This window comes from Rosa rugosa, chromosome 4, assembly GCF_958449725.1.
Source record: "Rosa rugosa chromosome 4, drRosRugo1.1, whole genome shotgun sequence".
In the NCBI taxonomy this organism is placed as follows: Eukaryota; Viridiplantae; Streptophyta; class Magnoliopsida; order Rosales; family Rosaceae; genus Rosa; species Rosa rugosa.
The window spans coordinates 18,848,790-18,871,187 of NC_084823.1; the positions used below are offsets into that span (position 1 = coordinate 18,848,790).

At 38.9% G+C, this 22,398-nt stretch overlaps 2 protein-coding genes across 4 annotated transcripts; both read right to left on the minus strand.

Moving 5' to 3' along the window:
* Nucleotides 1-2,726: 2,726 nt before the first annotated feature.
* Nucleotides 2,727-10,302, minus strand: LOC133743143 (CST complex subunit CTC1). Of its 3 annotated transcripts, XM_062170960.1 has the most exons (16): nucleotides 9,096-10,299; nucleotides 8,878-8,999; nucleotides 8,589-8,663; nucleotides 8,395-8,473; nucleotides 8,235-8,297; nucleotides 8,074-8,151; nucleotides 7,725-7,922; nucleotides 7,405-7,509; nucleotides 7,029-7,307; nucleotides 6,355-6,834; nucleotides 5,632-6,258; nucleotides 5,414-5,505; nucleotides 4,753-4,954; nucleotides 4,514-4,628; nucleotides 3,167-3,501; nucleotides 2,727-3,052 (listed from the first exon to the last, which is right to left on the minus strand). In XM_062170960.1, the coding sequence occupies exons 1-16, from the start codon at nucleotides 10,212-10,214 to the stop codon at nucleotides 2,879-2,881; spliced, it is 4,143 nt and encodes a 1,380-aa protein (XP_062026944.1). In that variant the 5' UTR covers nucleotides 10,215-10,299; the 3' UTR covers nucleotides 2,727-2,878. The 3 variants fall into 3 exon arrangements, with proteins under 3 accessions (XP_062026944.1, XP_062026946.1, XP_062026945.1); XM_062170961.1 differs by lacking the exons at nucleotides 2,727-3,052; nucleotides 3,167-3,501 and adding an exon at nucleotides 3,882-4,043 and having other exon boundaries at nucleotides 9,096-10,301; XM_062170962.1 differs by lacking the exons at nucleotides 2,727-3,052; nucleotides 4,514-4,628 and having other exon boundaries at nucleotides 3,291-3,501; nucleotides 9,096-10,302.
* Nucleotides 10,303-16,646: 6,344 nt separating this feature from the next.
* LOC133744458 (nudix hydrolase 14, chloroplastic-like) lies at nucleotides 16,647-20,815 on the minus strand. The gene is made up of 10 exons (XM_062172563.1): nucleotides 20,704-20,815; nucleotides 19,202-19,267; nucleotides 18,933-19,016; nucleotides 18,591-18,647; nucleotides 18,253-18,487; nucleotides 18,050-18,155; nucleotides 17,886-17,963; nucleotides 17,695-17,787; nucleotides 17,433-17,525; nucleotides 16,647-16,746 (listed from the first exon to the last, which is right to left on the minus strand). The coding sequence occupies exons 1-10, from the start codon at nucleotides 20,813-20,815 to the stop codon at nucleotides 16,705-16,707; spliced, it is 966 nt and encodes a 321-aa protein (XP_062028547.1). The 3' UTR covers nucleotides 16,647-16,704.
* Between the last annotated feature and the right edge of the window lie 1,583 nt (nucleotides 20,816-22,398).

A 22,398-nucleotide genomic window follows, 5' to 3' on the forward strand; every position in this document is an offset into this window, starting at 1 on the left:
TTTGAAAGAGCTGGACTTTGAATATGTAACATATTGTCTATGCAGGTTTGTCTAGATCCCTGGTTTTTGTTGTGTTTGGATCCTCCCAAAGTCCAGCCTTCACTGCAGGCTTCGAAGGGACCTTGCTTACTGCCTCCAATGGGACCCACTCCCCCTCTGGCTTTACCCCAAAAATCCCCTGTTTCCTTGCCATTGGTCATTTGGCCAAAAAAAGAGTTAACAATATTATTAACAGAGTACTAAAAATATGTCAGTGATTAATTTTAAAACGTAAGGAAAAGTATTGTAGTCCAAAAAAAGAAGTGACCTAGCGCTCTGCTAGGGTTTGAGAGAGGCTCTCCTTTGCGGCGTGAATCTCTTGTACCTTCTCCGTTTTGTCAATGGAGACCATGGCAGGCTTTCGTCTGCTAATCCTTGGTGTGTGTTTTGATTTCAGCAATGGCTGCGGTGCGGAAGTTGTGGGTTTGGATCCAAACAAGTTCTTTGGAAGATTGATCCCGGTGGTGATTATGGGGGAGGGGAGCGGCGGGTTGGTGCCATGTATGGTTCATGTTTCTCGATGGTAGAAGCTAGATCCGACTTGCTATTGTCGGATCAGAGGACTGCAGTGCAGGTGGGGTGGCGTTGCCGGCCTCCCCTTCTTAATTCTTCTGTTGGTGGCGTCGATGGTACTGCACAGGGGCTATGCTTCTGACCCTCTGACAATAGTGGAGCTTCAGTGGCTGTGGCGGTGCGGTGTTTGATTTTCGTTCTCGTGCAGCCACGTACTGGGTGTTTCTACTTGCTTGTCGGCTATGGGGTTGGAGGTTTCCAGGGCGACGGTGTTCCTATTTGGGCTCTCTGGGCTGGGGATCGATCTCGGGATGGGGATGCTCAACGTGGTGACTATTTAGGCTATGCTGGTGATGGCCTGAAGGAGGTCAGTAGGGGCGGCGGCGTCTTTTCCGGCGACGGCGACATGCAACTTGGTAGCGGCTATGTTGAGGAGCAGCTGTTTGCTAGGGTTTCAGAAAATTTGGGCTGTTGGGCTCAAGTATTGGGCTTAGTCTGGACTAGGATGATTTGGGTCCATATGGGCTCTGGGGTTTTATTTTTTATTTTAATTTTGGGCCTTCCTCTTTTTATACAAATTGAGGATGGACCTATTTTAGTTTAATCTTTGTTCTTGGGTCGTAAAAACCAATGCCTTAGTTGTTACCTTTTATGTTTGCTTCGAAGTTTCTGGTTTTTGTTAGAATAATGGTGCATGGACTTCCTAAAAGGTGGGTGTACTAGGGACTTTCAGGGATGCTATTCGTTTAGAATAGGGTTTTGTTGAGGTTCTAAGGAACGATTGCTTTCTGTCGACCCCATTGGGGTGTTTCGTTCTTGTACTGCTTGCTAAATTTAATGAAAGGGCTGACCTATTTTCGTTCAAAAAAAAAAAATTTAAAACGTAAGGAATCCAACAAGTGTTTTTTTTTTAAAGAAGAGAATTCATTGAATTAGCAATAGAAATCGCTCAAGAGGGCATCCCACATGAGATTGGGAGCATACAAATGCCAAATTCGGCTTGACCATAGAGCTAAATGAGAACAAATCAGAAGGTGTACTACACCAACAATTTGTCCGTTTACAATAAAACATTGCTCTAAAGCACTAATAGAGAACTTTGCAAAAACTGAAGATAAAATCCCAGCCTCCTCAAGATAATTACCAACAATAACACCATTGTCATGACCTTGAGATTTGTGGAGCAAATCATCAATATCAGCAATTCGGGTATGCAAGGAATTGGTAGACCAATCAAAACTAAATTCATCCCAGCCTAAAACACACTGCTCGCCAAGGCACTCAATTGTGGTACTCACAGCGTGATTGTACTGAGACTCTTCATAGAATGTAGCAATGATCAATTTACCAAAGAGTAAGAGCAGCACACCCAAAATATTACAAGTAGTAAAACTTAACCAGCAACCAGATAGAAGGTCTCCTGGGTCCCAAATCCAGACCCATGGGAAATGCAGGCCCAACTGCTGGGCTCGGATTTTGGCCCAAACTCATATTGATCTGGACACCAATGAGCAGGGTACCCCGATGCAGATCTCCACCATCTCCGGCGGCCTCTTCAACTCCAAGTGTTGAATGAGTTAATAAGCCAAAAACTGTTTGTAATAAAAGCTCTAACTCAATTCTGTATGTAATTTTTTTTTTTTTGGGTGAAACTATCTTGTATATTCAAATTGATATTCACACCACTTTTTGACAAACCACAATTAATCCCTTCGTTCTTATACTTTATTAAGTTGATCTTTTTGTTATTTCAAATTTCGAAAATACCCTGTTTTTGTTCTTGTTTCCATCTTCCTGTTCCTCTTTCTAACCATTTTCAGTCTTTAATTACAAAACCAAATTAAAGGATCATTCCGGATTAAAGCCCACTTCTCTCCATTTGTTGTACCCATATTCATTATATTCTGCTCCTCTTCTCCCTCAACTTCCCAGGAATCTGAAGATCAATGGAACTTGGGCACACCTAGTCACTAGTACTGATGGCTTCATGTCATCTTGTTTGGTTGTCAAACTAGTTCAAGAACAAATCTAGATCAACTTACCTTAACAGTTTTGGGTATTCGTGAGACCATTGTAGATTTGGATATGCATGTTCTAACTGAAACTCTATTTTTCTGCACAAATTGGAACTTACATACAATACGTTATGACGGCATGATGAACAACCGAAGATATGAGCCATAAGATGCTATGGATTCATTGATCAACAGAGAAATCCAATCAATTAGTACCAAAATATGCTATCGTCATATCTCATGAAAACGCTTGACACACTGTTCAGAATCTCACACAGTAGATAACTAATCAATACAAATATACAATACATTTACCCGTCTATCAGTTCTTGAATAACATTCCTGGCCTGACCCAGATGGTTAATGTGTTGAACTTCTGCGGCCCATATATGTTGCATGGAATGCATAAACATCTCCATTTCCACAAGGTTCTCTCTCTTCAATCGCCTGACAGCATCCAAATCCATCATACTAGCACCAATGGTCTGCAACAAATGAAAAAATATCTCACCTCGCAGATAATTTGGACATGCATGGAAAGGTTTAGTGGAGAGCCAACTATATTTTATGAACCAATTCCAAATTGAAAACCAACTAACCCAAAATTTGCTGAAGCAAGCATTGAAGACTATAAACTTTAGAAGGTTTTCATCATAGCTGCTGAGGGCATTATCTGAACTCACAGACACAGCGAGATCTTGATAAGACGAATCAAACATTGATCCATAGTTCCTCACTACAATCCGATGATGATTATTTAAAATTCTCTCGAGATGATAGATAGTGGAACTCCATGAATTATTGTCCGTTCTGACCCACTTTAAGGTCCAGCCACTATTTTCAAAAGCTAACTCTGGGAATTCTTCATGCAGCCTCAGCAAGGTTGCCGCTCTTTCAGCATTAGCCCAACAACAGCATGGAGAAGAACCGTCATCTGCACATTAAAGGTAGAGATTAAAACAATATTAACTAACGCCAAAAGGAGTACAATAGCAACATAATTTTTGTTCATCTATTCATCACCAAGCAAACAGACTGCTTCCTAGTGTTGGAGATCTGGATATCATTTTGTTAATACTGACTAAAAAGTAGCACCAACTGCATTATGCATACATTGTCCGCATGTGTTGATATTTAAACATGGCCATCATCTAGAAACATATATTAACAAAGGGAGAGATGGTATTCAACAGTAGAATTCTACATTTAAAATGCTATTGGTAGAAAGTGCTTAAAAAAAATAAAAACAAATAAATTAATTAATCAATAAAAAACTAGTTTACAAATTGACAAGGCCACTGAGGTAACGTGCCATGTGTTTCACGCTAAGTGCCATCAGTTCATTCCAATAATTTAACACGGGCATTCCCGTGTAAGCCACCACATCAGATTCTGTAACACTAGCATCGCTGTTTGCATTTATGGGATATAGTGTTGGACTTCATCCAAATCACATTCAGTTTTTTTTTAAAGAACCTGAAAATTCAAGGGATAAACAAATTTAACGAATGAAGACACAAAGACCAAACTTTGAATATTTTAACATCTTTTTACACCCCCTGATAAAGGAATCTGGAGTTCACATCCAAAACCAATTGGCAATGGATGGAGTGGCCCAAACCCTTCTAACCTATAGGCAAGGTCCAATTTTTCCCATGTGGGATGTATACATTCTCAACACGCCCCCGCACGTGTGGCGAAACGTGGACAACTTGGGTGACGTAGAGCCCGTGTGGCCGTCAGGCATGCACACGTGAGTAACCCGCTCTGATACCATGATAAAGTAATCTGGGGTTCACATCCAAAACTAATTGGCAATGGATGGAGTGGCCCAAACCCTTATAAACCCATAGGCAATGTCCCATTTTTCCCATGTGGGATGTATACATTCTCAACACCCCAAGCAAACTCCACACTAATCTTTCTGAAATAAATCAATAGATTACCTAGAACAAAGCCAGCAAGTGGGACGTCAACAAGATGCTGCCTCAAGTGATTTTTTAGTTGATAATTGACATTTCCACTTTTCTTCTCTAGAACCAGGAAATGGATAGCAACAACCTATAGAATTGCAATGTTGATACGTGAAGAAGAAGCTTCATCCCTCTAGGAACAAGATTAAAGGTATAGAAAAGAGCAGTAATTAGCTTGGCCGCTAGTGAAAAAACAAATCTACAGAACTCACCCTGCAATGCAACAGCATTGGCTTGAAGTCCAAACTTTGATCCAATTCAGATATCAACCCTGAACGAACAATCTCTTGAGGCGAAGCATTGGGTGTGTATGAAGCAGGATTAGAGCTCTTGACACCACATGATTCATTGTCTCCACTTATGGAATGGATTGTAATAAATGATACCGATGTCAAGATCCATCTATTCTGCTCCCTGAAAAACCAAAGGACAGACGTCAATCAATCAACTTAATATATACCAACAGTTTCCCGTTCAGCTGAAAGATTTTGTCTGGAAATTCTCTTCCCGACTGGAAAGTAACTTTCGAGTATACAAAGACCTGGTATCGTTAGACAGATGGGGTTCTAACAACTACCAAATGGAGGTCAAAAACTAACTTTATTTATTAATAAAACTGGAAAAAAAAATTAATAAAAAAAAATTCCTGAATAAAAAAAAAAAAAAGTTGAAACTTTAAAACTATCAGTTACAGTTTCGGAATGAAAAAATATAAGCAAGAAAATATAAATAAAAAGTTACATAAAATCTGTTAAAGGACTAGTACTGAAAGCGTTAAAGCCTTAAAGGCAATATCACACTATGCCATTACACATGAGAGCAAGAATTCTGAAAAGAAGAAACAGACTGACTGAAGGACAAGATAGTGCATACCACAATGCAAGAATCCGATAAAATGTTGCATCCACACCAGGTCCAAATCCGACTGGAAAATCATGATTGCGCAAAGAACCAGATAGCTTTACCTATTTGATTAAAATGATCCTATGAGATCAAAATATATTTATAGTTTCTTATCTATAAGACATGCAAAAAATTAAAAAATTAAAACTAACGAATAAAGAAAGAAAGAAAGAGCATATGAGAATTACAATCTGATTATCCACCAACACGTGAATGCAACTGCTTGTTGTCCTCTGCAAGAATCTCAGCTCAAGAGGATCACGAAGGTTTTGACGGTTCAAATATGGATCAACAGAGTTGTCCTCAACGCTATGAACCGCAACCACATGCCCACGCATAGATATTAGGTTTCCCTCAGGAAACATGCGGTTAGATTCAGTTGATAGTGGAGGCGCAGTCGTTACAGGCCTAATGCATGAAGAGATTTTTGGAATGTCTTTTGGTGTCACAACTGGCTTGATCAGGCTTTCTTTCAGTTCCTTTTGCTGTAGCTCTCCAAGACCTAATACGCTTGCAGACAGACAAAGACACATGTCTGAAGAGGTTCCAGACAAATTTTCATTGGATGTCTGAAGAAGTACTTCGTTATGATATCCAGATAGAAGCTCGTCACTTATAAGAGAATCATCCAATGGAATACACTTTGATGAACTGTTATTTTGACAAATCTCATCAGAACCAAATGAAAGGCTCCACAGATGAGTTGTGGGAGGGATGAGAATTTTTTTACCAATGAAATAGTCAGAGCCCTTAAGATTACAAAAAGAATCTTCTATATCATGCTTTGTGATATAATAGCAGCCAATCTGCAACAGCTGCAATGTAAAATATGAAAGAAAAAAAGTTATTTACAGAAATAGTTATTCCCCCTGCAGCATGTACTAATTACAAAAAGGAGAAAGCTGACACACCTGATACTTATAAAAGCTGTCAGACTTAAACTCGAGCAATATCTTCTGTCCACTTGGACCGCAAAAGCCACCACTATTTAATTTGGTTTTTGAACAGTACAACATAACTGAACGAGCAACTTCGCTGATTATAGCCAAACCAGATATTTCATGACAACTCAAGTCGCTATATGTTTTATCCTCACTGGATTCAATGTAAGACTCAGAACAAGAATTCAGTTTTCCGACGGCCTCATAGGAACAGTCCATTGAACCAGAACTTAGTTCCTTCCTTGATGAATCACAAACCTTCCGTCTCTTGAAAGAATCATTCTTCAAGTAACATCCAACAGCACAGAATTCCATGGAATTTTTTGGATCATCCCCAACTACCCCAGTTTGACATGCAATACCATTGTTTTCAGCAACTGATAAATTCCATGGCAAGATTATAGCCTCAACAAACATGCTTAATGAGCTTGTTAACACATCACCTTGAAACTGATAAAATGCATTACAACTGGTCAAACATATGAAGTAAAAACAAAATATAGCTATCCATGTCTACTAGCAAGACTGCTACAACAAATGACTTCTCCCTTTTCTGCTTTAGGTTTCTAAAGACATATACGAAACTCCTGGAGCTGCTTTAAAAAAATTGCAGCAATTACATAAACGATAAAGCAGGAGTATACCTTGTGTAGCACAGGAAATTTGTGGGTAATCCATAGCAGGTGAAATGTTCCACTTTCAAATCTCTTCAAATCTTCTCCCAATCCAGTACAAGGATAAAAGCAAAGATTTCTGCACAACGGACTTCTCAAGCGAAAGTAAACACAAACTGTTAAGTTCACCTTTCTTGCCAATGGTACAAAATCAAAGATAGTTCGAGTTGAGAACAAATCATATTCAAGCAATCCTTCGGAATCCACAGATCCAGGCATGCCTTCAATAATGACACTGTAGTCAACTACCTAGAAAGCCAAAATGACCCAAGTGAGTCCAGAGATACAAAGGACATATTTGAAATATAAATTAATTGACCTAAGTAGTATTATTGTCAAACATGACCTTGATTGTTCTAGTGGCATCCCAAGTAGATGGAATGTCTGGTACAAGAACATCAATGCTACCAGTTGCATCAACCAACTGCAGTCTTCCGGAAGATGGAGAAGTCTGTATATCATCAACATACAGAGGTGGATAAATCAAGCAATAAACTGCACTACTTAAAAATCAAAGGAGATAGAAAAGCATAACTCAGATTGAGCTGTTGAATTACCACAAGCACTATATGGCGATGGCAATGACAATATACACCAAATAATACTGCTGTAAATATGCAAAGTATTTCAACCAGAAAATAGATAACCATTAACAAGACCACTAACCTTCAAACTTCCAATCAAAGTTATGCCTATATCTTCACTTGAAAAGATCTTTCTAATAGACTGAACATAAGATCTCCCTTCACATAATTGAAGGCTGTACTGTTTGTCATCATGCAATTTTCTACTGTTACCTTCCAGGTCCAGTGCCCTCATCCATGCGGGCTCACAGTGATATATGAAAAAAGACAGGGGGATCACCTGAAATTTGAAAAGAGTTACTTTTAGCACTCACCTGACCATGAACAGCCATACAAATTAACAATAATATACCAAATCAAATGAGCCAATCTAAAACAGTAAAAAAGACAATTCATATGTAGATCACATAAATTATCCTGGCCTGACGTACCAGAGTCAGATTATCTATGTATGGCTCACAACCACAGGCACAGGAATCATGCTTGCAAAATTCCATGAATACTCCCGCCTGCAAATCAAAACTATATAAAAATATGAAAGCAAAGTACAATAAGAAAAGGTGTTAACAATCCAAAAGCAAAACTAAATTACCCGAGTTTGATGCTTTGACGAAGGCATCTGTGAACTAGCATACATCTCAACTAATCCTCCCTTCTGGTAGCACCTTGCAACCGTCCAAATTAACTTATCAGAAAACCAAATAAAAACTATATTGCAAGAAAACATACGCTTCATAAAAAAAGTAATTTACATGTTTTGAGCCCAAAATTTCCTTCTCAGATAAGATACCAGCAAACTTTTTCCGGAAATACGAGGCAACCAGCAATACCCTGGAATCCAACAGTCCAGCTAAATAAACTAACCGGGAAATTTATCCTCTAATGATTATAGATAAACCAGATAAATCAAATCCAAAGCCCAATCAAGTAACTAAGAAACCAATACCATAATCTGGAAGAAAATGCTAAGGATTCGATGAACTTCCCCAACGAACTCTGTGATTGTGAGGCTATATGACACCTGCAGCATTCAAGTGAATTACTTACTACATGCATGAATGTCTGGGTATCCCAAAGAAATTAAATAGCTACAATGCACATTAGAATAGCAATACAATGAGAGGAATCCGGATTTTCTATCCAGAAGTCAGTAGTATGAATTTATTTCCTGAAGTCACCGTAAAAAGGCCATGATTGAGAATTTTCCCAATAGCAATTGAAAATACATGTTTTACCGAGTTCCAATTGGAGAGAAGGATTCCACAATTACACTGGTCCTAAAGCAAGCACCAAGTATAAGCATTCTTCTTGTCCAAGAAAATCTGGGATTTACAAAATGGGCATTTCTCACAGAAACCTAGTAACAAACAAAAAGGCCAAATTAAAAGAAGACATCAAAAGGTAGTCGAGGGAAAAACTTGGAGGCCAGATTAATAAAAGTTAGAAGACTTACGAGAGCACCCGCCCTAACACTATGCGGTGGAGTAAGCAGTTGATCAGTTAACAACAGCCACACCTCATTATCCAATTCCGCAACCATTCCTTGCATATACACACCTTTAACTACCCCTCTATACGAACCAACTTCCCCATTTCCCTTTCTACCTACTGTAACTTTCGGCGTCAATTTCTTGGACAATCTGCTCAAATGCAAGGCAGAACTTCCTGTAGTTACACACATTACTTTAGACTCTTCCTTCCCTATAAAAACCAACTTCTTTTTCAAGCCTGATATAGCAACAATATTTCCCACAAGTTTCGTAAATACAGGATGCCAGGATGAAACAGAACCGCAACAATATACAAACATTGGTTTGGTAAAAGAATGAGTATCTCTTTCTTGAATTGAATCCTTCAAAACCATGATTGACTCCTTTGAACTGCATGATCTACACTCACAAACCATAAATTGGACTAAGAAGCCGCGGAGGCTTGTCGGAGGGCCTGAATCCAAAGCCTTGTAGCTTTTCGAATTGCTATCACCTGTTCTACATGAAACAATGGAGAAAGGGCTAACCGACTCCAGTGCGCCGAACACGCCATGACGAGCCTTGGAACTGTCTTCATTAGCAGTGGAAGGGCCTAACTCCATAGAAATGATATTCGAACAGGGCCAAATTCCACCTATTGAACCCTGAAACCCCCATCTGATAATCTCCAAGAACCCACCGCCACGTTTGAAGGGAATGAAATTCCAAGCGAGAACATTGATTCTCTTGTCGAGAATCCGAGCATCGAAATCAAGAACGTCGCAGCAGATCGAGGCGGCCGAGTTGTCTGAGAATTGGAAGCAAGTGTTGTAGGAGCATCGAGGAGCGGCGGCGGCGTTTGAAGCGGAGGTGGAGGTGGAGGTGGCGCTGGGGAGAGTTATAGTTCCGATGATGAGGACAAAGTGGTCGAGAGAGGGGAGAACCTTAGTGGTGGAATTAGGGTTAGGGTTTGAGGGGATGGGAGAAATGGAGGGGTTTGATTTTGGAGCAAAGGAAGAAGGGGTACCGAAAGAGGAGGTTCCGGTGAGGCAACGGCCGCGTTGGAGTAAGTCTGCGATTGTCAAGACTCTCACATTTTCCATTGTGAAAGCTCTCTCCCACAGAAGACGGAGGCAGAGAGAGGGAGTGAGGCGCCGGATCGGGGGGCGGGAAACAGAAAGATTTATGACCCTACAAATTACTCGCGTCAGTTTCTTCTTTTACTACGACTTGTCTTTCTTATCAAAAAAAAATTTCTGTTGTAGCCAGTCAAGCACTAAATTGTTACTTTAATTCATGGGTCCGATTGTTGAGACGCTTTATTTTACACATATTTTTAGCCATTAGATTTAAGTGATTTCAATGGTCTTGATTAATTTAAAGTTTGATGTGGCAAATGACATTCTAGCAGCACTCACTATTGCAATCAATGCTCCCTTATTCAAAGTGAGCCTATAAACTATGCAAAGAACATAGCAAATATACTAAGTCACACACAAACACAAACTTAAATTTTCTCCTTGCCTTTCTTACTAGGAGTAGGAGGTTTGGTGAGATAAGCAAGGCAGGTCTCCTGTGCTTCAGCAACCCTTTTCAATTTAGGAGGGTTCTTGTTCTTGGATCCAAGCGACCTCCCTCTCTTCTTCTTTGGTTCAGCTTGCACTTCCGGCATCATGCCCTTGGGCACCAAAATGCTGCCAGGTGCCTCAATCAATTCAAGAGACCTAGCAAAGAATTTGCTAGGGAACAGTACCTTTAGTTTCTTGTTGGTGCATCATGTAGTGCTACCTTGTTGAACAGCTCGGACAATAAGATTTTTAGTTTTTTTTTTAGATGAAGCAAATGATGGAGGCCTATTCCTTTTCTTAGGTTTCGGTTTCTCAGGTGGAGGCAAAGTAGCCACAGTTGCAATTTCAAGTTCAGACACAGTTGGTGCAACATGTAATTCCCTCAATGGTAGAGTCATTCGCACATTCACTTACCCCCTCAAATGCCAATTCATAAGAAGGTATAGTTGCAGCACCTTGTGCACAAGGGGAGTCGTTAATGGTCACTGGTTTTGTGACCGAGATCAATGCCATAGACCTGCACTAGCCTTGGAAGACACTATCTTCTCACGCAGTACAACAGGTCTGCGTCCAGTATGCTGAAGAGGTCCAAATAGTGATCTGCCAGCAAAACGTAAAATAGGAGTTTGGATCCCCTGAAACCTAAATGCACCGTCCACGAACTTATTCGCAGTAAACCCTAGAAAAGAGCTTCCAATTTTAAATCTTTTCTCTAGAGGGCTACGCTCTAGTCTTAAACATGAACTGCCTCGAGGGCAATGATCTCCTTCATGAACAATTAAATGGCACATGTTGCACTTGCCTACTAGCTTCTCAAAGAAGAAGGAGATGTTGGCCTCCACAGTTGAAGCAAGTCGTAGGGTTTTTTGGAGAAAGAAAGGTTTAGAGAGCTCATGTGAAACCCTAACCCTAACATTTCCCCATGTTTTCAAAAAGCTTCTCATCAAGTTCAATAAACTTACCAGCCACAAAGGCAATATCCCTGATTGTATCAGGGTCTTCAAACAAGGGTGGGAAGTTAGTGATTCGCACCCAAAAAGAAGAGAGAGTTCATTTCAACAGTTTGCAGAGGTGCAACGCCATCATATTCTTATGAAACCACATGAGCGTGATTGAATCTCCATGGTCCACCCCATAGGACCTTGTTCCAATCCTTGAGCAGATTAAAGGCCAACATGAAGTGGTTCTATTCCCATTCCTGGATCTTGAAACCCTTATCCAAAACCCAAACTCACTTGAAGAAGGTTGTTTCGCCAAAGGTTTGGTAAGCAGGTTGGACTGCTTAGGGCAGCATTGAGCACCTCTATTTCTTCGTGAGAGATCAATGAACAAGGCAGCAAAAGACGCAGTGACGTCTTCAATGGATGCCATGGTGTGATGGTTTTGGTGGGTGATGACAGACGGAGACCATCTGGACTGGTGCTTAGGGTTTAGGGGCGTGCAGCAGCGCGCTTAGGATTTTTTTCTAATTTAATTCATTAATAAACACTTTAACCTAAATGGCTAAAAAGAAGTGTAAAATAATGTGTCCTATGATCCTAACCCTTAATTCATATATGTGTTTAATTTCTTGTTGTTACTTTTAATTTCTTTGTTAAAATTAACCGAAACCAAACTTAATCGAACCAATAAGCCGGTTAAGCGAATTTTGTTGTTGTTTCGGTTAGTACCAAAAAACTGAACCGATGAAACTGAGTACACCCTTACTCACACACACACACACATACTCTTTGTTCAAGTAGATGTGATAAAAGGCAGAGGATAAGAGATTTTGCTGCAAATTAATCAAGGTCTAGATAAAGTAGATTAGATTCGGGAATCCTAAATCATGAATCGACATGGCAAACTATTAGAGGTATTTTTGGGTTGAGAGGATCCACATGTATTTGGAGGTATGCAAAAAGGGTCCCCTCATATGAGTTTCTTTCCTCTTAGGGTTTTGGCTCCCATATATGATACTATGCATGTCAGTGGTGTAGAAAGTATCGATTGTTTATGAAAGTCAAGAATTTATTGTATAGGATTTGTTTGGTTCTAGGGTTTTATGTTGTCATGTTTTCTCATACTACAATGCTATTGCTATTGGGGACTGGAGTTTAATGTGGTAAAGTCTTGAATATTTGTGGGTGATAAGGAAATTCGTTGGTGAAGTATTGAACACATTGAGACAATTGAAGATATTAAAATTGACAAAATATAAAAACATCCTATATGTTTTGACTGACAAACATAAATGAACTATTGAACATGAGACCAATGAGATAAAAGATTCAGTATGTAGTTTGTCATCATGTGTATTGGGTTGTATGGGTGGGCAAATGAACCTGAACCTGTCCCGGGCGATATTGGATCGAATCATTATTATTTTTGAGTGAACACGATGGTCCTGTCCATCCCGTCCCGAATACTTTGGGATTAAAATGATATTGTAATTTCAATCGGGTTGATCTCGTCTCATCCCGAAATATTTATATGGGCTAAATATTGTTTACTACCCTGTGGTTTGGGTTCAAAATCAATTTAGTCCCTGGACTTTCAATTTCATCAAAAACACCCTCACACTATCATTTCTCATCCAATAGATCACTCCGTCATGGTTCCGTCAAATGGAGCTGTTAAGTAGGTGATGTGGCATGCCAACTTAGCATTGGTGGGGCCCACATTGCAGGCAAAATTCCAAAATTCAAAAATAAAATTTTAGAAAAATAACAAATTCGGTTTCTCTCTCTCCTCGATTTCTCTCTCATCTTCCTCTTCAGTATCTTGTCACTTCTCTATCTTGTGTGTCTCATAACAACAATGAATACCGGGGGTGGAATTGGAAGGTTCCTTCTTCCTTTAACATATCTTCACTTCTCTTCCCTCTTCCTCCTCTGCTCTCTTCTCTGTTAATCCCAACCATTTTTCCATTAAACTAATCCCTTCTCGAGTCGACTAGAAAAGAGTCAAAGACTACAACTTCACTGCTTGGGGATTGATGTCTTGGTCGGTGAAACTGATGAAATTGGGTTCTGGGTTTCGAAGATGGGTTGGATTATGAAATGGGCACTACTAGAATTTTGTTCATAGACATCGGTTCTGGACCGATGTTAAACTAATTTTCGACCGATGTCTTAGTGGGTGTAGAGAAAAGTATAGACATCAGTATAAGCGCGTTTTCAACCGATGTCCCAGACAACAACCAACATCGATTCTAAAAAACAAATCGATGTATAATCGTTATAATCATCATATTTTTGTATGTTAGGTATGTCTAATTCTTCATATTTTCACATTTTATGCTTAAAAAAATATATGTCGAACAATACCTACTTGAACATTTGCATCGATTTCTATTCCAGAAGCGATGTCCAGTACACTTGTAGACATCAGTTCCCATGAGTATTGTTTGTTCGTGGTCATTTTTACATGTAGGTTGCTACATTATTTTCCTAGGAACGATGTCTGTATCTTTATTCTACATCGTGTTTTTATTCAGAAATGATGTTTGTTTTGAGACTGAACATCGTTTTCAATTAAATAAACCGATGTTCAACGGTATTATTTACGTCGACTATGTTTATTCAAACTGATGTGTTAGTTCATTGAAGACATCGTTTATTATTTCCAAAACCGATGTTCACCTTTTGACCACACATCAGTTTACTCTACGGTAGGTGATTTGTATGTTCATAATAGATTACGGTTTGGTGATTAGAAATCGATGTGCAGTAATTTTGATTACATCGATTTTGAGTTACAATTCGATATATTGATAATCATAGGACATCGATTTCATTTTTGATACTGATTTCTAATCTCTCAACAGACTTCGTTTTCCTTGGCATTACTGTTTTATTATGCTTTAATACACTTCACTTCACTTTGACAAGTATGATGTGAAAACTTTGCATTTAGCTATTGCTGGGAAAAAAATTGCATTTCTCATCATCCAAAATAAGGGGCTTTCCCATTAATTTTCTTTCCAAATTCATGATTTAACATAATTCACAAAATAAACCCCTAAACTTACAAAAGCTAGCTTGGAAACATACGAGCAACAATGTACAAAAGTTCCACACCAAGCTTTGCTTCAAAGCCAAAACTAGCTAGCCTTACTAAAAAAACATCTTGGCAGTCACATTCCTACATCAAACTCTGTATATAATCAGCCACTTCAATGCGCACCTCGTCAATTTGATCAGGGGATGTGACACCATTGATAGGGTCAGAAAACTCTGCTACAAGTTCATCTGCAACCTGGAATACTCTAAACTCTTAGACTTACAATAAGATTTCAATGAGAACTTGTATAATCTGAAAAATTGAATGGCTGTAACTGAGCTAATGGCACTTGCATGCCAATAATACAACTCCTCAAAGGATTGACCATGAAATGAAGGTATATTATAAGCTATAACTTCATACAGCATGCAGCAGACAACTTAACACTTAAACAACTGGTTATCTTTTGAAAATGACTGTTCATGCACAAAGGGACACAAAACTTGGATAAGATGAGTTTTTGTATCCTTAAAACCACGGATAACTCCTTGAAGAACCAAAGATGCTACAACTGCAGAAGCACCAACTTTATGAGTAATCAAACAGAGAGCTCAAAAAAGAGCAATCTCTCACTTCCCTATGACCTAAATTGATGTAGTTTAGTGACTTTATATCTTGAACATGTGGTTTGGTGTGAGTCTTAGTGACTCCCAGATCAATCAATGAGTTAGTCACTTTCCTGTTATATGGAAGATGCTACACTTTAGCAAACCCCACATTAACCAAGTGGGAATGCAATGGTGTGGTGCATATACTAGCTCTGCCTGGACCACTGTGACAATAACCAAAGGAGAAACAGACAAAAACATTACAAATTTCCCTTCTAGATATCTATTCCAACTTTACATGATAACACAGAAGCAATGCAAATTTTCTCTTAAAAAGATAAGAACAAAGGTTTTTGAGATTTGTTCAAAACAAGCTAGAGAAACAATTGGAGAAGTGAAGCAGGTTGAAAGATTTAGAATAAAGCAAATACAAGGTAGGGAGGTTCAAAATGAATAACAGTAACATATATATGGTACAATGGTAGTACAGCAACGCATTTCAAATCCTCCATGCCAGGACCTACATTGATTCAAGAAAATGGATGCTTTACATTAATGTGATTCCGACTACTCCGGAAATATGTTTACCAAGGCAGAACTTTCAGTAAATCTGATCCGTTTGAATTTTGCCCAAGCAACTAAACATATACTGCCACTTAAAAAAGAACTTATCTTTTAGCTCAGTTCATTCCCTAGTCTCAAATTGCTGATCCGTATAGCATGTGATCCAAGTACACTAATTCAACTGCTAACCCAAAAAGATTGTGCAGATCCAAAAGCATAACTCCAGGTACAACAAAGTTAAGCCAACAAATCCATAGCAAATATAAGATTCAGTCTTTTTGCTAAAAAAAAAAAAAAAAAGATTAACAGTATGACCCCAGCTACAATTGTAAACTAAAATTTGAAGGAAAAAAAAGATTAACATACCATAACTAATGATTGAACAAGAATAGAAGCGAATTGGTATACTCACAGATAAGATATTTTTATTTGGATTTAGGGGTTGTTACCTGGCCATATCCAATATCAACTCCATAAACAAACAATGCACCATACTGAAGTAAACAGTCGGTAAATCCACCAGTTGACCAGCATGAATCAAGAGCTACTTTGCCAGTAATATCGATAAATAGCAGCTTCTAACTTATGTCCTGCTCTGCATATACAAAACAGAGGAACAAATTAGCATAACAGGTCTTACCAAAGTTCGAGCATAAAATGACACAAGTAGCTGTCAAGTGTTTACAAATGAACAACATAACTGAACAATGCTCTTGAAATGAGGATCCTGAAATCCAGCTTACCTACCAATGTTGGAATAAAACACATACTACTTGTTCGTTACAAGAGTTGATTAGTCTGTAAATGTGAAAAATTAAGAAGACGTAACTGAAGGCTACAAAACTGAATATAATCATTACAAGAGTTGATTAGTCTTCTTGTTTTAGGCATATGCCAGTCTCTTCTTCCACCTGGAGTGTTATAATAAGAATAATGTAACTTAGCTTTAGGTTAAAGTTGTAAAACTTGCATCTTACACTTAGTACTTGACTGTTGATTACAAAAGAAGCAGAAAACAGTCAAACAAATAAAATTTCAAAAGATTCTAAAAAGCAACATACTCAGGATCGATAGAAATATACAAAGACAAGTAGGAAAAATAAAAGTATTGAACAAGGCATATTTGCATAAGCAAGAACAAGCAGTAATGAATCTCAAGAGTACCTTGTAAAGAAACTAGATTGGTTTTTCTGAGGACGAAACAAAAAGGAGAAAACCAGTACCAAGTTAAAGAGAGGAAAAATATATAAACAAGTAATAAAACTCTCCAAGACACAGGGGCCGGAGGAAAAGCATATTATTGATCACTAAAAAGCTTATGGTTTTGTGGTGATGATGGATATGGATGGCCATGAACTATAACCAACCACCCGTCTTTTTTGGCTCATGCAACCATCATATATTATTGGAACAATAATCTTTTTAATAAACCAAAACCATAGCTTGTGGTTTAGAAGGAATCTAAATTAATTTTCAGCTGATTACATGAACTTTCCAAAATACAAGCAGAAAGAGATATGACACAGCAAATATACATGGCATTATACATATATACATATTGAGAGAGAGAGAGAGAGAAAGAGAGAGAGAGAGAGACCTCACGGATTGCGGTGCCGAGAAAATCACCCTTGTCATCATCCAACATTCCAGCAGGCAACTCCAGTATGATCCTTCCAACAGGTACTCTAACCTTCGATATGCAACAATTTTTAATAGGGTTTGATTACATGGAAGTACAATGCCGTAATTTCTTTTTGTGATAATATAGGAATTAGGACGAACGTGATTTTCCGATTTAAGTAAAGCATCATAATGTCATAACAGATACTCTAAAACACCAAAATGAAATGAAGAGCTACCTGTTCAGTAAGAACAGCATAAGCCTTGCCCTCCGATTCCAAAAGTATAAGCACAGCTACAGCCGGTCCACGTGCAAACACAATACCTGGAACCTAAATATGTTTTAGTTTCACAACAAACAAATCAACAACTATGGCCTCCAAAATATACCATTAGAATAAAAAAGACAAGTATGTATATGACTAGATACCTTTTCCCCTGTTTCTTTATCAATCACATCTGCTTCAAACTTCAGAAACCCAATCCTCTTTCCAAACATATCCACACCCTATTATAACCCAGCTGATCAGTTCCAAGACTATGAACTTATCAAAACCAAATCAATTCAACCACTTTAAAGAAGGACTGGATCACCTGAATTAGAACTCGTTTCAGAGCCAAAGAACCGTCGCTTAGAATCCCAGTTTCACTCTCCATGTTCTTCAGCCACTGCTTAAACAAAGACGAATCAATAGCGCTCCTGCAACGTTTTACCATCATTATGAATACTTGGGTTCAGTTTATATCCGAAGTTTTAGACTTTTCTGAAGAACAAGGAAGGGAAAAGCGTGACTGGCCTGAACTGGGAGGAGGAGATGTGGGGGGCGGCGACGATCTGGACGGGCTCGGCGGCGAGTTGACTCGGGAGAGTGAGGGAGTGAGTCAACGGTGGCGGGTCGGATGACATTTTGCAGGAGAAGGATCGAAGGGCGAGGAGTGTTCTGGGGAGTGTGAGTGTGAGTGTGGTTCTGGGGATCAACGACATGGAAGCTTGAACGAGCTTGCTACAACCAACGGGGAGCAAGTGCCCATCTCAATAACAATGCAACACCCAAAACAGATCACAATGTTGGCCAAACAAGATCATAACTTAGTCCAAAAATGGCAAAATAAAACTTGGTCAGAAGAAACTTACTTGTAATCAATCCCAACCAGCACAGAGGCTCCAAGAGATACGAATACCCACCATGGCCTACAAAAATTCAAAAGTAAATAAATAATCTAAAATTAAATAAAAAATCCAACTATAAATTACAATTGGGACTATGTATGACATTTCTGGAGTAGCCAAGTTCTTGGTAGTTATGTGTATTCAACATATATAATGGTCTAAAGTATCTAAAACTAAAAAAAACCTGATATATAGAAAAATACAAGCAGTTCAAATAACAAATCTAGATTAGTGGTACCTGCAGATGTAATCAAATTTTGAGCATATATGCTTTCAATTAAAATGACCTGAGAAAAGGAAAAGTACCTGAAGAAGCAACTCGAGTTGCACAAAAAGACACTGAAGCTTTGTGAAGTAGATTTTCAAATTCAATCTTTTCTATCAAGTAACCTGCAGTTGACAAAAGAAAGTGCTAAAATAATGAAAGAACAAAACATATGTACAAATAACACATACAAATGAGCAGCTTAATCCAGCATCCTCACAATCAAAACAAAACATTTGAAATAAAAAGATTAGGTTTTGATTCAATTGAGCTAAAAGAAATCAGAAACAGAGAGAGACAGAGCCATTACGTAGTCCCTGAAAGCCAGCCCAACTTCCATGCTTCGGAGAATCTCCTCTGTCAGCTCCAAAGAGACCTTATCTTCTCTTTCTGGTCCACCTTTTCGCACCCAAAATTGGAAAATCAAATCCCTAATTCTCTACTGATTGAGATCAAATTTGAAGACGAAAGCTTTGAAATTTCGGTTATCTGCAATTTGGGGAATGCTTGACATTGCTTATTGCTCCATCTTATTTCGAGGAATCGGAAATTTCAGAGCAGCCCTTCGTCTCCTGCCACAGTCCCGCCGTCTCTAACCTCTAGACAAGGTTGGGTTTCTTTTGCCTTAAAACCCCGACTTAGCGGTTTAAGGCTGCAACGGCTACAAGCCAGGAAATCGATGTAGGTCCTCTATGTTTTCGCCCAAAATCAAACAAACTTCACAAATGAAAACATGGAAGAGCAAAAAATAAAAAGAGGGGCTCGAGTAAATGACCTGCTTGTCGATCACAACTCTGAATAGTCGCTCAACTCCCCAAATGCAATCGCTCACAAGCTAAAGAAGAACAATGAACCACAACGAACAATCAAGAGCTAAAAAGACTGAAATCAAATCCATATGAACGAACAAAAGCTATGAATAAGCTGAGAAGCCTATTCGTAAACACAACAAATCTCCCACAAGCCTGATACCATCAACAAGTAAAACGACTGAAATTGACTCTATCATTTACATATATAGAACTAGAACAATACGTACTAAGATTACTTCGTCTCCGACCGGCGACTCCTAGAATCCTTCGACAGGCAAATCCTTCGAATCCCACAACAGAGTCGTTCTCTGAAGTGAGTCTCGCCGACTGGCCGCCGCTCTCTTGCTTCGATTCTAGAGGCTAAGACGGAACGGCGCTGTTTAGAAATGCTTTGATGAATAAGCTGAGGACGGACTGGACAGAGTCGATGCCGGACTGGACGGAGTTGATGCCGAAGAAGCTGAGGACGTAGATGAAGGAAGGAAGGAAGGAAGGGAGGAGATGGAGGTAGGGTTTGGGAGGAGATCCAGTTTGGGGTGAGTTCAGAATGAAGGCGAGTTCGAGTGAGATGGAGGCCGCGCGAGAGCTTAGGGTTTTCTGTCCAACTTTTAGGATCAGGCTTTAATTTTTTTATCTAAGTGTGAAAGTTTTTAGATTTAGTACCCGCTTCTTCAATTCACTTAAAACACTTAGCGCGTTTTGCACAAATAGGTTCCCGCAAATTTTCAAACAAAACTTTTAACACCGGTCATTTTAAGACCCGATGTTAATGATATACATTTAAATCGGTATTTTTGTAAAACGATGTTAGATTAGGTTTTTACATCGTGTGCAAGTCTGACCGATTTAAAACATGCGATGTCTATGAACAGATTTCTAGTAGTGGGGTTTGAAGAATTTTGAGCATTCATTCTTGGGTGGGCGGAGGATTTTGAACTTGGGGGCTTCTAGATTACGATGAGTTCCTCAAATTACTAAGAGCAACTGCCAAACTATTGACCTTCCCTGAGAAATACTTTGAGAAGCTTCTGCGTCTGTCTATCAACAAGCTCAGGAAAGACGAAGGTGCTCTTACTAGAGTTGTTACCACCAGGGCAGAGGTTGACCTGCATCGCATTAAAGAAGAATACAAGTGCGAAAACAGTGTTCCCTTGGACCGCGCAATTGAGAAGGACACTTCTAGTGACTATGAGAAGTTTCTTTTGGCACTGCTTGGAAATGGAGATTGCTGAGCATTGCTCCTATTCCCAGAATAATTATGAAGACAGTTCATGTTATTTGCCATGTCTTGTCTTCGCTTGAATTCATCTTTTTTATGGTTGTGCGGACCCTATTCTATTTATCTTGCTAGTTTGGCAACAGTAAGAGTATGGATCTGAGTTGGTGTTGTTTATGGATTGAGTTCCTGTTATCTATGGAGTTACCTTCGGAAAAAAAAAAAAAAAAAAAAAAGGATAAATCTTTTGTTAGTGACGTTGAGCTGTTTTGCTCGGGTTGAGATGTAATACATGGTACTCTGCCTCATATATTTCGCTGTGTGTGTTCTTTGAGATGATAACATTGGGAATTTGATGATATGTGGCTTGTGTTTTAATGTTCCAACTTTAGCAAGATGATTTTCCTGTGGACACCCATGTGAGTAGTTAGTAGCATGATGGTTCAAGTGTTTTATGATTCGCAGTGCACTTGTTCTGACTCTTGGAATGGTTATGCAGGTGTTTGAGATTGCAAAGGCTATGGCTTAGGTTCTAGTTTTCTCTGTGTCTACAACTTTTATTAATTTCCATTTGAATGGGTAGAAACACTAAACAGTTCTGTTATCTCAGTGAATTATGGAGGCTAATCGACTTTTATATATGTAATATTTGCTTACAGCATAAAGTATTGAATTATATTTGCATTGTGACTCAAAGTAATTAATGCTCAGATACATGTAAACATTTACAATCATGAATATATCATCATCATCTTCATGCATGTGAAACCATGAAAAATCTTCTTCTTCTGTTTCTGCTTCCTTTTCTAAGTGCTAATGGAGTTAAGCGCACCACACCTACGCCTCACCTCTCCCTTACGCCCGGTCCTGATTTCATGAATAATAACCTTCTCCATGGCACGAGCAAAAGCTCTGAAGAATCCTGCCTGGTTTAATTATAGAGTAAAGCTCAACCAAAGGCCTTGTTCTTGGGTCCTTAACCAGAGCATGGTCTGAAGACAAGAGCCCAGCCCCCTCTTAAGATTCTGATAGTAGACGTTATCAAACTTGCTTGGTGTAATCACATCGTTGAAGCGAGCAGATACTGAAGTGGAAGATGAGAGAGAAACCGAGGGGGAGAGAGAGAATCCAATTTGTTATTTTTCTGGAATTTTATTTTAGAATTTTGAAATTTTTCCTGCCATGTGGGCCCCACCAGTGTTAAGTTTGCATGCCACATCAGCTACTTAACGGCTCAATTTGACGGAACCATGACGGAGTGATCTATTAGATAAGAAATGATAGTGTGAAGGTGTTTTTGATGAAATTGAAAGTCCAGAGACTGAATTGATTTTGGACCCAAACCGCAGGGTAGTAAACAATATTTAACCATATTTATGTTTATAATTTAAAATAAATTTTTAATACACATGTGTCAATTTGTCATAGGTTGTTTGTGATATGTGTCAATTTTTAATATATAGATACACACACACATAC